This window comes from Salvia splendens, chromosome 10 (assembly GCF_004379255.2).
Source record: "Salvia splendens isolate huo1 chromosome 10, SspV2, whole genome shotgun sequence".
NCBI lineage: Eukaryota > Viridiplantae > Streptophyta > Magnoliopsida > Lamiales > Lamiaceae > Salvia > Salvia splendens.
The window spans coordinates 27,605,049-27,623,585 of record NC_056041.1 but is presented as its reverse complement, the minus strand read 5'-3'; the positions used below and the strand labels follow the sequence as shown (position 1 = coordinate 27,623,585).

At 45.1% G+C, this 18,537-nt stretch overlaps 1 protein-coding gene across 1 annotated transcript; it reads right to left on the bottom strand.

The window, feature by feature from the left end:
* Positions 1-2,142: 2,142 nt before the first annotated feature.
* Positions 2,143-3,834, bottom strand: LOC121752862 (serine-aspartate repeat-containing protein I-like). The gene has a single exon (XM_042147952.1). The coding sequence runs from the start codon at positions 3,832-3,834 to the stop codon at positions 2,143-2,145; it is 1,692 nt and encodes a 563-aa protein (XP_042003886.1).
* Between the last annotated feature and the right edge of the window lie 14,703 nt (positions 3,835-18,537).

The following is an 18,537-nucleotide window of genomic DNA, read 5'->3' as shown; positions in this document are numbered from 1 at the left end:
CCAATTTTCTTCCAAACTTTCTTGTCCAGCTGGATTCTGCTTTCTTGTACACCCTTCTAGCCAGTAAGCTTCATTCGCTTCATGCCTTGCACACACACAGTCCCAGTGGCTAGGGGTATTTATCTGGGTATAAAGAGTTAGAAAAGAGGTTCTAAAGGTGGTTTTTTTTTGGGGGGGGGGGTTCCTACTGCCTTCAGTGTTGTTACACGCAGTCACACCCTAGGCAATTTGTGGCAGCCGCTCTTTTCTTTTCTAAACATGTGGAAAGTGGTTCCACTTAAGCTTATAACTCACATTTTAAAGGGCTTTCGTGTTTGGCTCTAAGTATGGGCTTTTCTCTCATAGTCACATCATCTATCCTGGCTAGGAGGTACTAAGGGGGGTGGTTTCTGTTTTCCAGCATGTCTTATTTCCCTCAATTCCCCTCACCGTCAGCTCAAGACAGTTGAGTTTTAAGCCCAATCAACACACAAAATAAAAAAAAAACTATACCTAACAAAACACTAACACAAGCACAAACAGAAACCACACATACATCATACTGGACATTGCGTCCCCCCTCCCACTTCACAAGTGTCTGCCCTCAGATAAGGCTGTGAAGTGGAAAAGGTAATGGCCAGTATGGTGGACACACAGATAAAACAACAACACAACATATTAACACTAAAACTTCTCACACTTAGACTATGGAATAGGCTAAGTGGAAGAGTTTGAAAACCTAAACAGAAACCAACAGACACAAAACACATATATATACAAACTCCTCACACTTAGGCCAGACAATGGGCTAAGTGTGAGGAAACATGCTAACGAAAAATACAAACAACAGAAAAACAGAAAGCATGCGCCCGGAAACAAACCCTTTACTTCTCACACTTAGACTATGAAGTAGGCTAAGTGTTAGGAATGGGGTGTGCGCACATACACAATTTATACTACCTAAAAGCATAGAAAACAATAAAAATACGAAAAACTAAAGAGAAAGAAAAGAAAAACTAACTTGTGGTCGGGGGGTGTGGTCTATTTGTGTCGCCTGCTCCTTCGCGGGGCAGGTGGTGCAGGAGATTGTTCCTTCTCGGTCCCAGCTTGCTCCTCATCTACGTCCGCCGGCTCCTCGGCCTCTCCTCTCTCTGTCTCGGGTTCTACTGGTACACTTGGTCCGGGATGCTGGGCTTTATGGCCCCTGTCTCCTGTAGCTTCTTCCTTCCTCTGGCTGGTTACTTCCTCCAATATCTCATCTATCACAGATGCTATCCTGTTCATCTCAGTTATCAACCGCTGGTTCTCCTCTCCTAGCTCGGTCACTATCGTCTCCATAGTAGCTTGCTTCTGGGTCAGTATACGCTGTCCCGCAGACTCCTTTAGGATCCTTTCCATTACCGACGCTAACCGGATCATCTCTACTCTCATCTGTCTGTTCTCTACTCTTATTTCGTCTATAGCCTTCTCAATCCTTTCTTGACGCTGCTCTTGTGCTGATTCCTCCCGGGCTGCTGCTGCCCGTCCGGTGGGCAAAGCTTCCTCCCCCATTGCATAAAAGCGTGGCACGCCTTGCCTTAAGTGGACCGCGTTCGTTCGGATGAACAGGGGGTATCAAACAAACCTGGGCCGTCCACCATTGTCAAGGGGGATAAGTCCTCTCCCTCCGAGACGGTTATATTGTTTCTCACAAAAATTTCCAATAAGTGGCAGAGGGAAAGATTCCGTGCTGGATGGGTGGCGATGAGGTGGCATTGGTACGCGGCCCAGAATCCCAAGTGCAACTTCTTGCCCTTCTTGGCACACCACAAGAGGTACAACTCCGTCATCGATGTTCTCACTGCCGAATTTGACTGGCCTAAAAGGTTGAAGTCTAAAAACAGCTGCACCAGGCGTAAAATAGGGTCGTTGAAATGGATGGACCGCGAGAGGGTGGACCGGAACTCTCCCGAAGCTGGGTGGGTTAACTCTGCCCATGCCTCCTGGGGTTCAAACTCCACATGCCTGCGTGGGATTCCCCTCTCTCTATTCCTCCACTCCGAACTCAACGCCTCCTCCAAAGTACACATACCCATTCTTACCGTCCACTCGATTATACTCAGCTTAATTTCACTCCCAAACACCCTAAAACTGATGCACTCCTCGTCCAGTGGTGACTTTAAATCAAAAAGTCGAGAAAAATTCTTTGGCCAGCTTAACCGGGATATTCATAACCTCATTTTCCAACAGCCATTCGAAACCCAACGCATGCAAAAGGGCGAGAAATGATTCGCGAGCTTTCAATTTATCTAAAGAAGGGAGATGAAGTACCTTCCCACTCTTGATTTGCTTGCTCTTGTCGTCCTTGGTGCGGTAAGCAGACTTGAGCTCCTTGGAATCGAACAACGTCATCTCTTCTACCACGTCGTCAGTGAGGTCAACCGTCCACTTCCGGTATCTTAATCTCTCTACCGGTGGGTGGACTAACTCTCTATGATCATCCAAGAGCTGTTGTTCAGTGTACTCCTCATCGGCCAGAGAGATGTTGCTGTCAGAAGATGATTCAGTGCTGGCTGTGTACTCGTCGTCACTCAACTCCCGCCGACTTGGTGGAGTTCTTTGAGTTGCTTCAGTAATGACGATTTTGGTGTTCACGACACGCGGTTTCTTGGTACTAGGTTGTTTCCTCATAATGGCCTTGCCTTTTCGCTTCCTCTCCTCTTTGTATCGGACTTCCTCCTGGGTAGTGGGGCTACTCTCTACCTTGGCGTCGTCCTTCTCCGGTCTTTCGGGGCTAACTACCTTGGATGCGAGGTCCGGACCCTCAGCCATCCGTTCAGTTTCCACACCCTGATCCACTTGCACCAGAGAGGGTTCCTCGACCACCATTTCGGCATCCTCTGGGTCGGTAAAAGGTGAGGACTCCTCCCCAGGTTTTGTGGGAGTTGTCCGTTCGTCGTCACTCACGATCTCCAGCGGATCTGCCGCCGTGTTCGGTTCCGCCCTGCTGGATGCCCACTTACCCAAACATCGTTGCGACACCCTTTGTGGTTTGGGTCGGTCTACCGTGGAGTCTGTCTTCACTACCAGTCTCCGCCTGACGGGAATCGGCTTTACTACCTGAGGTGCCATTGGGGTATGTGCTTCTACTTCTGGTTCTGCTGCCTCTGTTTCTGTTTCTGTTTCCTTGGCTTCTGTAATCGTATTACCCTTCTCTTCTTCCGGCTGGTATGCCGGGCCTTCTGGCTCACTTACCCCCCCTGTCTCTTCACTCACGCCTACTGCCTTCGAAGCGGGGTCTAGACCCTCAGCCTCCGAGGTAGTAGCTTGTGCTGCTTGGTTCACTTGGTTCAAAATGGAATCGAACTCCTCATCAGTCATAAGAGTCCGCTTCTGGGCTGACTCGTTCAGATCTAAGTCCTCCCTTGCCACTTCTTGAGATACCGGCTCCGCTTCGGGCGTCTTCTCCATTCCGCCGCTCCCCTCTTGAGTCGTTTTTTCCTCATGCTCCTCAAGGCCGGAGTCGTAGTGGGCAGCGATGGCGTCGAGTTCCGCCGAATTAGGTACTGAGGTTTCCGATGGCGCGGTCGCCGAGGAAGTTCCCTCCTCTGAATGTACTGCTTTATGGCTGACCGGCGCAGGCGGAATTTCACTGGGTGCGGTTCCTACGCCCCCCATTTGGCCGAAACTGGTCAGCGCCGTCATCCAGTCCCTTGTCGGGTCTTGTTGGCGAAGAAATGCCATCATGGCATCCAAGGAAATCATGGGTGGCGGCTGAGCGGTCGGTGCCGGTGGTGGTGGATTTGGCTGTGGTTGTGCCTCCGGGGTTTCTTGGCGGTGAGGTTTGATTTTCTTGGCGAACGCTTTCTTCCCCATGATCGGAAATTTACGATTTGGTGGTGGAAAGTAGGGATTGAACTGGTCGAAATGGGAAAGAAACTTTTGGGAGAGAAAATGTAAATGAGGGTTTGTGAGGGAAAAGGGTTGGGACGGTGAGTTTAATTTGGGAGAGAGAGAGCAGTTGCAGGTGGTTGTAACCGGTTATCAGGGGTTGCCGGTCGCGACGCTTCAGATGGGAGGCGGTTGAGATTGCTGGCCTCTGATTGGTCAGCGTGTCCCTTCTCTCTGCTCATGCGCCACTCCCAGCCACTGCCACCCTACAAAAGCTGCACCAACTTTAATTCAAATTTTCGTCCTCTCCATAACCCCCCCTATACTTACCTAATAAGGAAAATAAATCAAATGTGCCCTTAAATAAAAAATGAAATAGCACCAGATAGGCAAATTTTTTTTTTTTATTATTTTTTTTTCAATACGTATTCCAAATTAAAATTAGGCCCGAGAATATATTTGGATTTTTAGAAATTATCTTGCATGCAGAGATTAACTACGTATTTACAATATTTACATCTTCCTTAGGCAATTTGGAATTCTACTTGGCCAGTATATGCAAACTATTTTCAAAAAGAAACTAGCCACGTGGAACTCTAAATTCCTATCTTACTGATCAGTATACAACCGTAGTAAGTGGTTGCAGTGGAATTTCATCCACTACACCCACCTCACTATTCTCCCTAAACATTTTTAGCCTATGTCCGTTTACTATGAAAGGTTCAGAGTTAGGAAAACTCCCTGAAATTTCCACTGCTCCATTGGAACGGAGTGAGGTGATGACATAAGGCCCTGTCCATTTCGACTTGAGCTTCCCAGGCATGAGCTTCAGCCTCGACTGGAAGAGTAGTACTTTCTGCCCAACATGGAGATCTTTGGTCCTCAGATTCCGGTCGTGCCACAATTTGGTTCGCTCCTTGTACCACATAGCTGAATCAAACGACTCCAATCTAAGTTCCTCAAGCTCCTGCAGCTGCAGCTTCCTTTCCTCTTCACAGGCTGTAGCATCCGTATTCACTTTTTGTACTGCCCAGTATGCCCGGTGTTCAATTCCAACCGGTAAATGGCACATCTTCCCAAAAACGATCCGGTATGGGGACATTCCTATGGGGGTCTTGTAGGCTGTACGATATGCCCATAGAGCATCCTCTACCCTTGCACTCCAATCCTTCCTAGAAGGATTTACAGTCTTCTCCAAGATCTTCTTTATCTCGCGGTTAGAAATCTCCGCTTGACCGTTAGCTTGCGGATGGTAGGGGCTTGATAGTCTGTGGTGTACGTCGTATTTTTTCATTAATGCTTCAATTGTGCGATTACAGAAATGTGTAACTTGGTCCGATATGATCACTCTTGGTACTCCGAACCGGCTGAAGATATGACTCTTTAGGAACTTGGCCACCTCCCTTGCTTCACACGTGCTTGTGGCCTTGGCCTCCACCCATTTGGAGACGTAATCCACTGCAACTAAAATGTACAAATTGCCATAGGACGAAGGAAACGGACCCATGAAATCCATTCCCCATATGTCGAACAGCTCACAAATAATGACGGGTACCTGCGGTATTTCATCCCGGGCAGATATTCCTCCGGTTAGTTGACAGCGCTCACAAGTTCTGCAGAACTCGTACGCATCCTTGTTGAGCGTTGGCCAATAAAAGCCGCTGTCCAGAATCTTCCTTGCCTTCTTCTTAGGACCGAAGTGTCCTCCACATGCCAAAGAGTGGCAATGTGTCACAACGTCCCTTTGCTCCCAGTCAGGAACGCACCTCCTTATCACTTGATCGGATCCTACTCTCCACAGATAGGGGTCGTCCCAAAAGTAGTATTTTGCCTCACTCTTGATTTTCATTCTCTGGGCCTTGGTAATACTCGGCACCTCTGGAAGTTCTCCAGTCACTAGGTAGTTGGCCAGGTCTGCATACCACGGCTCTTGCCCTACCTTTTCTTTTCCTTTTTCAGTATCGTACTGGCCAGTAAGCTTCATCACTTCTTCCCAGTCAATCTTCCTGGCCTCAAAATTTACCTCACATAAATGCTCTTCTGGAAACTTGTCATACACTTCTTCGCTGTTTCCCTCTTGCACTATTCTACTCAAATGGTCCGCCACCTTGTTCTCGACTCCCTTCTTATCTTCCACGTCCCAATCGAATTCTTGTAACAAAAGGACCCATCAGATCAAGCGGGGTTTGGATTCCTTCTTGGCAATCAGATACTTAATCGCTGCATGGTCAGTATAAACGATGACCTTGGATCCCAACAAGTATGGCCGGAACTTCTCGAAAGAATACACCACTGCCAGCATCTCTTTCTCAGTGGTATCATAATTCCGCTGGGCTTGATTCAGAGTCTTAGATGCATAAAAAATTACGTACCTCTTCCCATCGATCTTCTGTCCCAGTACGGCTCCCACTGCATAATCGCTGGCGTCGCACATCACTTCGAAAGGATAGTCCCAGTCAGGAGCCCGTATGATAGGTGCGGATATCAGCTTTTCCTTGAGAAGGTTGAACGCAGCCTTGCATTGCTCATCAAAAACAAACTCTACTTCATGCTGAAGGAGTCGGGTAAGGGGTTGGGCAATCTTTGAGAAATCCTTGATAAATCTTCGATAAAATCCGGCGTGCCCTAGAAAACCCCTTATCCCCTTCTGATCAGTAGGGAACGGTAATTTGGATATAACATCCACCTTAGCTCGATCCACCTGGATTCCCCTCTCTGAAACCACGTGTCCCAGAACAATCCCTTCGGTGACCATAAAATGACACTTCTCAAAATTCAACACCAGACTTTTTGCTTGACACCTTTCTAGAACTATACCCAAATGATGAAGGCAAGAATCGAAAGAGTCTCCATAGACCGTGAAGTCATCCATGAATATCTCTATGCAGTCTTCAATCAAATCGGAAAATATGCTCATCATACATCGTTGAAACGTACCTGGAGCGTTGCATAGACCGAAAGGCATGCGTCGGTATGCATAAGTTCCGAATGGGCAAGTGAAGGTGGTCTTATCCTGGTCTTCAGGATCCACGTAAATTTGGAAGTAACCACTGTACCCATCCAGAAAACAGAAGTACTTCTTCCTAGCTAATCTCTCCAACATTTGGTCGATGAAAGACAAGGGAAAATAGTCCTTCCTGGTCGCATTGTTCAGCTTATGGTAATCGATGCACATTCACCAACCTGTGACTAGCCTCGTTGGTATTAGCTCATTCTTCTCATTCTTCACGACTTGGATCCCTGATTTCTTTGGAACCATGTGAATGGGGCTGACCCACTCGCTGTCCGGCACTGAATAGATAATCCCTAGCGACAACAACTTCAAGATTTCCTTCAATATCTCTTCTCGCATGTTAGGGTTTATCTTCCTTTGAGCGTCTCGATGTGCCTTTGCTCCTTCCTCCAACCTAATGTGGTGCATGCAGACGTCGGGGCTAATTCCAACTAAATATGTGAGACTCCATCCAATCGCCTTCTTGTTCTTGCTCAGCACGGTCAGTAGCCTAGCCTCTTGTTCCTTCGTAAGGCTGCTGCTGATGATCACTGGATGTGAGTTCTCCTCTCCGAGGAAGGCATACTTCAAATTCGATGGCAATTGCTTCAGCTCAACTTGGGGTGGAAGTGTGTCTTCGGGTAGAGGGTTTTTCTCAGCCTCTCCTCCTTTCTCTAATTCTCCCTCTGGAGATTCCTCTATACTGACTGGTAGCTGAGCCCCTGCGGCTCCAATGAACTCTGATTTCTGGCAGAAGTCCTTAATTGCTCCTTCTATCTCTTCATCAGTCAGCCCTTGGCTACTGATCAGATCACACCATGCAGCGGCTTCTACGTCAGCTTGTTCATAGACATCTAAAGCTTGGAGCTTTTCCTGCAATAGTTCGGTCTCAAGAAAATCTTGGACTAAGGGGTCAATCACATCAACATAGAATAAATTTTCAGAATCGATAGGCTTTTTCATGGCCTCATTAATATCAAAGGTAAACTTCTCCCCATGAAAATCAATGCAAATTGTTCCCTCAGCCATGTCTACTATCGTCTTGGCCGTTCTAAAAAATGGCCTACCTAACAATATTCCACTAGATTCCCTAGCCTCAGACTCACTCATTTTGATCACATAAAAGTCAGCAGGGTAGGTAAACTCATGCACTCTGACAAACACATTCTCTAAAACACCCTCAGGACTTATGCATGACCTATCAGCCAGTTGGATCAACACCCTAGTACTCGACAATCTAACCCCCTTCAATTGGTTATAGATCGACAAAGGCATGACATTAATAGAAGATCCAAGATCACACATTGCATGCTCGACTTTCACATCTCCTATAGTTATAGGCAGGGTGAACATACCTGGATCGGCCCTCTTGGGCGGTAGCTTCTCCTGCACTATTGCTGACGCGATCCCTTCTACCATAATTTTTCCATCCTCCTGGGCTTTCTCGGCTATGAACTCCTTAATAAATTTCCCAAGTGGGGGTATCTTCACGGCTTGGAGGAATGGTATGGTAACATCCAGCTTCCCGAAAATTGACAAGTAATCCACTGGGTTTTCTTTCTTCCTCTTAGTTACGAAACGGTAAGGGAATGGTTTTTCCCCCTTTCTCTCCTCTATCGGTCCCTCAGCAACCTTCTTGGGACCTTCCTTGGGCAGATTCTGGGTCTGAGTTTCCTTCGTTCTGGATTCTACCTCTTGATGGGGTTCCTTCCTGACCAGTACGTTCTCGGGCTCGCCTTTTCCACATGGTGTTTCTCCCAAGAAAAATAGGTCCTGCATCTGGGGTAGAGGTCTGCGTAGCTCTTCTTCCGAGACAACGTCCCCCAATAATGTTGCTCCACTTGGTTCTCCACTAGACTTCTTTGGCTGGGGTCCTTCATAGGTAGTACCGGATCGTAGTGTGACTTTGCTCACATTCGCCTTTTCAGGCACATGGACTGTGGACGGGAGTTTCCCTGAGTTTCCTTTCATTTCACCCATCGAACTGGCTAGTTGGGCCAACTGCCTATTCATCATATCCATGTTCGCCTTATGCTCCTTCTGGGCACTCTGCATCCCTTGCACTACTTCATTATGGGATTGTAACTCACCCTTGATACCTTGTTGCGATGCGAGCAATTCTCCCATCAAGTCCTCCATAGATCTCCTTGACCTGCTAGGATATTGGGATTGATTCGGCCCTTGGTGCTGGTTATACTGGGAATTTTGGTTGGGCTGGAAATTTTGAAAATTTTGCTGGTTCGGGTTAGGTGGGTATTGGTTATACTGGCCAGGAGGGTTGTACTGGTCAGTATGATATTGGTTCTGGTTCTGGTTCTGGTTTTGGAACTGGGTTGGGTTTTGCTGAGGTGGTGGTCCTTGGTTAGGTTGACTGATAATTTTGAAAGTTCCTCTGGTGGGGTGGTACATAAACAGGGTTTGGGTTTTGTGGGTGTTGGTTTTGAGGTTGTTGACTGTGGAGTTGTTGGTTCCTTCCCGACCAGTTGAACTGGTTGTTTGGATTTTCCGGGCCACGGTTGAAATTCTGGTTCGGGTGGGGGTTTTATTGGTTCTGACCTTGGTTTTGATTTTGGCTCCCATCTCCCCATCGAAAATTCGGATGATCCCTCCATGGTGCATCCCGTTGTCTCCCTTGGATCCAATGCCCACTAGAATTGTAATACCCAGCAGCGTTGACTTGCTCCATATTCACGAAGTCATTGGGCTGATCATAGCTCGGCCCTTGGTTCCCTTGTTCTGCACCCTTGTAGTTTCCAGCTGGGGAAGTTGGTGGCGCATTTTTCTCGATTGCGCTCAAGAGCGTCTTCTTCAATTCGTCCATCTTCAAATCCATCTTCTGTTCTATCTTCTACTCCTGGTCAGTAGACAAGGCGCTGGCAATCCTTTCTCTGCTGTAACCATCTCTGGAATTGTCATACTCCTTTTTTGCGCTCAACAGTTTCCCTAGGACCCTTTTAGCTTCGCTGACCCTTAGCTGCGTGAAGCTTCCTCCTGACGAGGAATTCGCTAGATCCTTGGTTGCTTTGTTCATCCCTTCATAAAAGACATGGTGTACTTCAATATCCGCCATGCGATGGTTGGGGCACGCATTCAAGAGGCTCATATATTTCGCCCAGTAATCACTCAAAGGCTCATCGTACCCTTGTTTCACATTAGTTATCTCTCTCTTCAGCGCACTTGTCTTCGACGATGGGAAAAACTCGCCTAAGAATGCTGACTTGAAATCGGCCCAACTCTCAATGGAGTTGGGTGGCAGACGCATGAACCAAGTGTTGGCTTCCCCTTTTAGAACAAACGGCAAAGCCTTCAATCTATAGTCATCCTCGGTCGCCTCTGCTGGCCTCCTTTGCGCCCTACAAATCTTACAAAACTTATGCAGGAACTCGTAAGGTCCTTCATAGCTCTTTCCGCAGTATGTAGGCAGAATTGCGATAACATGGGGCTTCACATCACAGGCAGTCTGACCCGGGGTGACTACAATGGCTTGCGGTGGTTCTCCCTCGGTATGCGCGTTCAGGGTACCGATCTCTGGATCATCATCTCCGTTGGCAGCCATCTCCCCTGGGTTGCCTTCCAACAGTGGTATCTCTTCTGGTATTGGTCCTTCTATGGTGTATTGCTCCTCGTCGCTACTCGAACCTAAGTCAGACAGAGCCGTCGACAAACCGGATCGAGTGGTTACGAATATAGATCCTCGCTGAAGTTTCTTCGGCCTCCACTGGTCAGGAGCCGAGCTGCTTCTCATATACTGAAATAAAAAGAAAAGGAAAACGTTATGCACAATATATACGCCAAAGTATCACACACAATAGCTTCAAATAACGGCATTCATCCCCGGCAACGGCGCCATTTGAAAGATCTCAAGTTTGCGTAGATGTCGCTCAAGCAAGGATCTATCCTACTGATCAGTATAAGAATCCCCGCTAGCCTAGAACCTGCTTTCAAAGAATCCTCAACCCTCTTCTACTGGGTAGTATAGTGAAGGTAGGGGTCGAATCCCACAGAGATGGTGCGCTAAAACTATTGCGGTGATACTCTGGAGGGTTTGGTTAGCTACCACGCTCGGGTTGAGTCTCTACCTAGGCAAGAATTTAAAAGTAGTATCCTACTGACTAGAATGGGGGAGAAGTGTAGAGGTGCAGCTGTGTAAGTGGAAATGGGTAATCATGGTGTAACAGAAAATATTCGAGAAGTACTGGGTTTCTATTTTGGGCCAAACGGAATATCCGAAGGTAGTGGGAATTGTGTGACTAGGCTGACAGATCTGCAGAGTACAAACTAAAAGTGAAGGACAAAAGGCAAAAAGCATCTAAAAAGTAAAAGTGGTCCCCAACTATTGACATGGACATCATCTTCTTCAACACACTTGATCAAAATTAAATGACAACTCCAGATTCGCCACGTAAAACACAGAATAACAACTCACGAACACAGATCCACAAATAAAAATTCCAAATCTGAAATCAAACACCAACACTGTAACTCCGCATACCGGTCAACATGAAAACGAATCGAAACTCAAACTAGACTTTGCATGCAACGATTTACTTCACAATCAAACAGTTCTTGAATGTACTAACTCAGAGAAAATTACGACGAAAACAGCAACAACCGATTTAACACTTAAAACAACCAGAAACTCTAGATCTAAGCTAACTAGGCAGAAGGAAAAGAGATCAGCGAGGTAAACTGAACAGAAAACAATTTCATAGCATAAAACAAGTTTGGATCTGCAAACAAAGTACTTCTAGGCAATGAAATTCAAAGCAAACAAAGATCCAGCGTAAGGAAAAACAAGCAATTTAACTACGAAAGCGAAATAAAAGTGTTTTGCCACGCCGGGCGATGGAACTTCTAACTACGATCTTGCTGACTAGATGAGAACGTCTGGAACTCCGGGAACTTCTTCACGACCTTCAAGTGACCATGGCAGTGGCGAGGAACGAGACTCTGGACTGGGCTGAAGGACTGAACTACCGAGAGAATTCTACCTAAGAGTGATGATGATGAATCTGTTGATGATCCTTTCTCTCTCCAAGTGGCTTCCTTTTATAGGGAGGCTTACCCTTGATTTTAGGGTAAAACCTTATGGTGAGATGACTTCTTTGCCCTTAATTGTGGTTGATCAGTCCCAGCTATCCTTCTTCTCCATCTCGAGCCATTTTTGCATGTATACTGGTCAGTACGTAATCGTCCTGACGCCCTTTTCACCTGAAGTATCTGAAGCTTTGCCTACTGGCTAGAACACTCAACCTGCACACTTAAGCAACTTGTTTTGCAGATAAAGTTCAAATATGCACATCATACTGACTAGTAACCAAGGCCTAGAATACGACTTATCACTTACCAAAGGTGCGGGTTTTTCGTAACCCAACGATCCAGGTATATTGGGTAGTGGTGATCATTATCTAGAGGTGCTAGGATTGCTATTATGTTGAAACGTGCGCGAGGAGAGTCTCGTTTGATAACATCCACAAGAGGAGCTCAAAACGAGGTTTTATTATTCGGAACCTAACTAGTTGGAGTTTGATTACTCTATGAATAATAAATAAGAGTTTCTTGCTGAGTCCACTCTTGGAGAATAAAATATGTTCATTAATTAAGTCCATAGCAGACAATAATTAATTAATGGATGTTTCTATCTTAAGCACGGGAAATAAATTGAACGCGAATAAAGGAAACCCGGAATACTTGTAATTTCGGATTTGGAAAGGCAGTGCAATATTACTTCTGTAGTGGTTGCTTGTAATATTCCAATATAAGCTTATATTAAATTGTGGGTTCAATTTAATTAGTAAAAAGCTAATTGGGTGAGGCCTGATCCAAATTCTTCCTTAGATCCCTGACTGGGCCCAATATGTGACTTATATAAATAGGAGAATAAAGGAGACAGAAAATACACTTTTGAATACACAAAATTTTCGTCCCCCTCTAGAAAGAGAGAGCTCGAAATTTGAGCTTCCTCCGTGAGCAATTTTTGTGTCTTCCATTATTCGAGTCCTAGTACGTTGGTGAGATTTGTCCACACAAATATCAGCGTATAGTCCGGGACACCAATCAGAAGATCCGAGGTCTTGTATTGAAGATCTTCACGTGGAGACGGAGCAAGCCATCATCGATTCTTGATTGAATCTACGAGGTAAACTGGCTAATTCCGTAGTAAGCATGTTTTAGGGATTTTATATGCTAAAGCATGTTTTAATTCAAGTTATGAGCATGATACATGTGAAAATTGCGGGAATAGAATTTGTCTAAATAATCTGCTAAATAGATCAAATTCATGTGATCGGATATTGAACGCACGCTTTCGCTGCCCACCCCTTCAATTGGTATCAGAGCCAGCCTTTGGCTCTGATTATTTGGATTTAAATTTCGCGAAATTCATGTATGCATGTGTTACTTGATTGCGAAGCATGTTCTTGGTGTTTTTGTTTAATTTTATTCATGATGAACTCAAGAACTATCGAATCAAAGAACTTGAATTGCTCGAACGCACCACGTGCGATCGAGGTAGGGATGTCGAGACAGTGTGAGCCGGGAGCCGTGATCACGGGGCGACGCGCAGACGAGTGGGGCTCGTGCGCGCCGTCGGCCGAAACCACACGCCCCAGACGCAACCCGGGTCGAGATCAACGAGGTGGTGCCACACGCGGAGTGGTGCTTCGTCCGAGAACCACCGAGACACCGCGTGACACCAGGCCAATCCCTAGGCGGAAGGACTGAGACGGGCTCCGAGCCGCTGGCCGAGACGGACGCGCGGTATCGCGCACCGTGTGCCGAGGCAGTGGGAGCATCGTGGCTTGGACAGGCAGGCCGCGACGGGCGACGAGCCACTGGCCGAGAGGAGCCGCGCCACCGAGCAAGCTCCTGGCCGAGGACCGCGTCACCCGACGTGCCGAGACGGCCGAGGAGCGTCGGCACCCGACGGTCGACACGACCGAGACGGGCGTTCGCCGCTGGCCGAGACGCGACGACACCCGAAGGCTCGACGGGCTGAGACGCTGGCGCGCCACCTGCGCGCCGGTGGCCTAGACGCTACGTGCTTCGTGTTCCGACGACGAACTCGTTGAATTTTCATCGTTCATCGTTCGTGCAAACCTCGTGCGATGAGATAACGATGAATGATTATTTTAATGATTATTTGATTATTTTATTAAAAGATATCATTAAAATATTATTATTTAATGGAAATAAAATCTTTTTGGAAGATTTGTCTAGATTTTAGGAATATTTTTATTATTATCTATATCTATGGAAATAAATAATATTATTTTATTCCTAGATGATATAAATGAGAATAATTTAATAGTTTCCTAATATTTATCTAGATTTAAGGAATATTTTTATTATTATCTATATCTATGGAAATAAATAATGATTATTTTATTCCTAAATGATATGGATGAGAATAATTTAATAGTTTCCTAAAATTTTATATATCTAAGATCCTAATAAGGATAGATATGTATGAATACATTAAATAATAAAATAATTTGTTTATTTTAGAACAAGGAAATAATTTGAATTTATTTTTCATGTCTTATTAAGGATTAAATAATTTGTTTATTTTAGATATACCCTATAGTAGACATGAATGAGAATAAAATTTTAGATTAACAATTTCCTACAGGAAGATAACAATATTAATCTAAAGATTTAATTATCCAGTAGATTAAATACCAACAGAATTTAATTAAGCCTTAAACTGCCTCAAGGCTAAGGATAATTAAAGTAAAACCATAACCCAAAATATCTAAGCTATAATTACGAACTCAATGTTTGTATATGGTCTCCATCAATTGGTCTGCAATTTATGAAGCCTTTTTTCTAATATTATCGCCACCTGCTCTGTGGGGACAATAATCCTAAGGAAATAGCAAGTTCATGAGGGCGGACTTCTCAAATATAAATAGTATGAACTAGAATGTAGTTTCCAGTATTATCGCCACCTGCTCTGTGGGGACAATAATCCTAAGAAACTGCGAGATTCAGAAGTTCACACAGGATTTATGAGATAGCTTGATCTTGTTAGCAGCACATGAGCATTGTTATGGGAGTGTGTTGTAGAAATGAGACTCTGTAATGCTAAAGAGATGGTCTTGCTTAGGCAACATTAGGCGGCCATGCCACTCTGTGGTGTCTTGACTATTCGTCGGCGTTGTGACCAGTAAAATTGTAAGATTTTAATGCGTATTGACTTCCTCTGGAGGGTACAAAATTTTAATTTTACAGTTGTAAGATTTTGAAAAGTTTTATGGTTAATCTAATCAAACTTCTTACATAAGTTTATGACAATAGTAAAATATTCTGTTTTGCAGTGCAAATCAAATCGTCAATATGTCGTTTAATCCTCTTTCCGCAATTCTCAAAGAAAATAAACTCAAGGGCCAAAATTACATAGAATGGAAATAAAATTTGGACATCGTTTCTCACAGCAGATGAGTACATCTTTGTGCTCACCACCCCGCGACCTCCAGTGCCGCCGGCTAACGCTGCGGCAGGAGTCAGAGATGCACACAGACGGTGGCATAAGGCGAATGAGATGGCTAAGTGCTACATGTTGGCTTCTATGTCTTACTCAAGCATCAGCATTCAGCCATGGAAACAGCCGCCGAGATTATGCAGAATCTCAAAAATCTTTTTGGTACTCAGAATCGAACGGCTAAATCTCAAGCCTTTCGGAGTATCATGTCGAAGACAATTAAGGAAGGCTCATCTGTGAGGGATCACGTCCTCGAGATGATGGGCCACCTCAACCAAATTGAGGTCTTGGGAGGAACCATCGATCCCGAGTCCCAGGTGACTATCATCCTTCAAAGTCTTCCCCCTAGCTTCCAACAGTTCAAGCTCAACTTCGAGATGAACAAAAGGAATTACACCTTGGCAGAGCTGTTGACTGAACTTCAGTCGGCAGAGGACCTTATGGTCCAAGCTAAAGCGGCCATGATGATTTCGGCGCCTCGTTCCTCTGGCTTAAAGCCTAGCAAAGGAAAAAGGCAGGCACCGAACTCAGGACTGGCCAAGATAGCTAAGGGAATGAAGAAGAAGAGGGCTAACAAGAATCCCACGGGGAAGTGTTTCAAGTGTGGAGAGAAGGGGCATTGGAAGCCAGACTGTCCTAAACGGGGCAAGGCTACAGGTATGCACCAGGCTCTAGTTGTCGAGTCTTGTTTGACTTCGACATCAATTTGCACTTGGGTTATTGACACAGGAGCCACTGATCATATTTGTTTTGATCCTGACTTAATGCAGGTGACAAGACGGCTACATGATCGTGAAATCGAAGTCCAGTCGGGCGACGCTACCAAAGTGGCGGCCGTTGTAGTGGGAGACATTTATTTGCGTTTTAGTAGTGATAGATTTTTGATTTTGAAGAATGTTTTGTTGATACCTTCTTTTAGAAGAAATTTAATTTCAGTTTCTAAATTGGTTTATGATGGATATTCGATTTCTTTTAATGACAACTGCGTTATTAAGAAAGATGGTTCTTATATCTGTCGTGGTATCATGGAAAATAATCTGTACACAATCACTTCTACATAGTTTAATAATCGCAAATCAGAACTCAATACAACATCAAAAATTTCAAAGAAACGAAAGGAACCTTCAAGTTCAATGAACGAAACGTACTTGTGGCACCTTAGACTTGGTCATGCCAATGAAAGGAGGATCCATTCTCTTGTTCAACAAGATCTTATCAAAGGTCTAGAGGAGGAACCTTTTCATAAGTGTGAGTCATGCTTAGAAGGCAAGATGACCAAGAGGCCTTTTCAGGCTAAGGGCAATAGGGCCAAGGAAGTACTTGAGCTTGTTCATTCCGATGTATGTGGACCAATGTCTACTGAGGCAAGAGGTGATTTTCGATACTTAATCACATTTATTGATGACTTCTCGAAAATTGAATATGTCTATTTGATGCGTCACAAGTCAGAGTCTTTTGACAAGTTTAAAGACTTTAAGACTCTTGTGGAGAAGTATCATGGAAAGAATATCAAATGCCTACGATCTGATCGTGGAGGCGAATACCTCAGTGCCGAATTTTTGGACTACTTATCGGAGTCGGGAATTGAATCCCAACTGACTGCGCCGGGCACGCCCCAGCAGAACGGCGTGGCTGAAAGAAGGAACAGGACCTTGTTAAACATGGTTCAATCGATGATGAGTTATGCACGTCTGCCTATTTCATTTTGGGGACATGCCTTGCTTTCTGCAAGTCACATTTTAGACAATTTACCATCAAAATCCGTACCTAAAACTCCATATGAGTTGTGGCCTGGCGCGTAAGCCCAATCTAGCACATCTCAAGGTTTGGGGTTGCCCGGCTCATGTATTGGAAAAGGATCCAACTAAGCCAAGATCTAGGACGGAGGTATGTTTGTTTATAGGGTACCCTAGAGGGACGAAAGGCTATGAATTCTTTAGCCTCCGAGACAAGAAAGTCATTGTGAGTACTCACACGACATTCTTAGAGGAAGACTATGTAATGAATCATAAACCCAGCAGTGAAGTGGCTCTTGATGAGCTAACTTCTGTCACAAGTTCCATTAACCAAGAACAAGTACCAAGTGTACAAACAATTCCCGAAACTTCAACTTCTACTCAAAATATTGTAGTGCCGCGCCGCAGTGGGAGGGTCTCACATGAGCCCGACAGATACATTGGTTTGGGAGAATCTATGGATCACTCCTCGGACAGCAATGTATTAGATCCCTGGAACTTTGCGGAGGCGCAGACAGATGTCGATCATTGCGAATGGGTGAAAGCAATGGATTCGGTACAATCTATGATAGACAAAGACGTCTACGATTTGTCCGTCCTACCCGAAGGCTGTACTGCCATTGGGAGCAAGTGGATATATAAACGTAAACGTGGACCCGATGGACAAGTTAAAGTCTTCAAAGCAAGACTAGTGGCCAAGGGGTATACCCAAAAGGAAGGCATCGATTATGATGAGACCTTTTCCCCAGTGGCCATGCTCAAATCGATCCGGATACTGTTGTCTATTGCAGCTTATATGGATTGGGATGTATGGCAGATGGACGTTAAGACTGCGTTTCTAAACGGCAGTCTTGAGGAGACCATCTACATGGAACAACCCGAAGGATATGCCATAAAGGGCAAAGAACACATGGTTTGGAAGCTTAAGAAGGCCATTTATGGCCTCAAGCAAGCATCTAGATCGTGGAACCAATGTTTCGATCAAACTGTTTGCAAGTTTGGATTCGAAAAGTGCCCAAGTGAAAGCTGCGTGTATAAGAAAGTTGATAAGGGGAATGTAGTGTTCTTAGTTTTATATGTAGATGACATTCTTCTAATTGGAAACAATAAAAAGATGTTGTCATCAGTTCGAACATGGTTATCAAACCAGTTCGAGATGAAGGATATGGGAAATGCGGGACACATCCTCGGGATCAAGGTTCTTCGGAATCGAGAGAAGAAGATGTTGTGCTTATCTCAAGAATCTTACATCGAAACAGTACTTAGTCGTTTTAGCATGCAGGATGCCAAGAAAGGTTTCTTACCTTTTAGACATGGCATCCATTTATCTCAAGAGATGTGCCCTAAAACGCCGTCTGAGATACAGGAAATGAGAAGGATTCCATATGCTTCGGCAGTTGGAAGTCTCATGTATGCTATGCTTTGTACTAGACCTGATATTTGCTTTGCTGTTGGCATGGTGGCAAGATATCAGTCGA

Coding starts and splice junctions, on each gene's coding strand:
- LOC121752862 (XM_042147952.1), bottom strand. CDS start 3,834: ATGGGGAAGAAAGCGTTCGCCAAGAAAATCAAACCTCACCGCCAAGAA.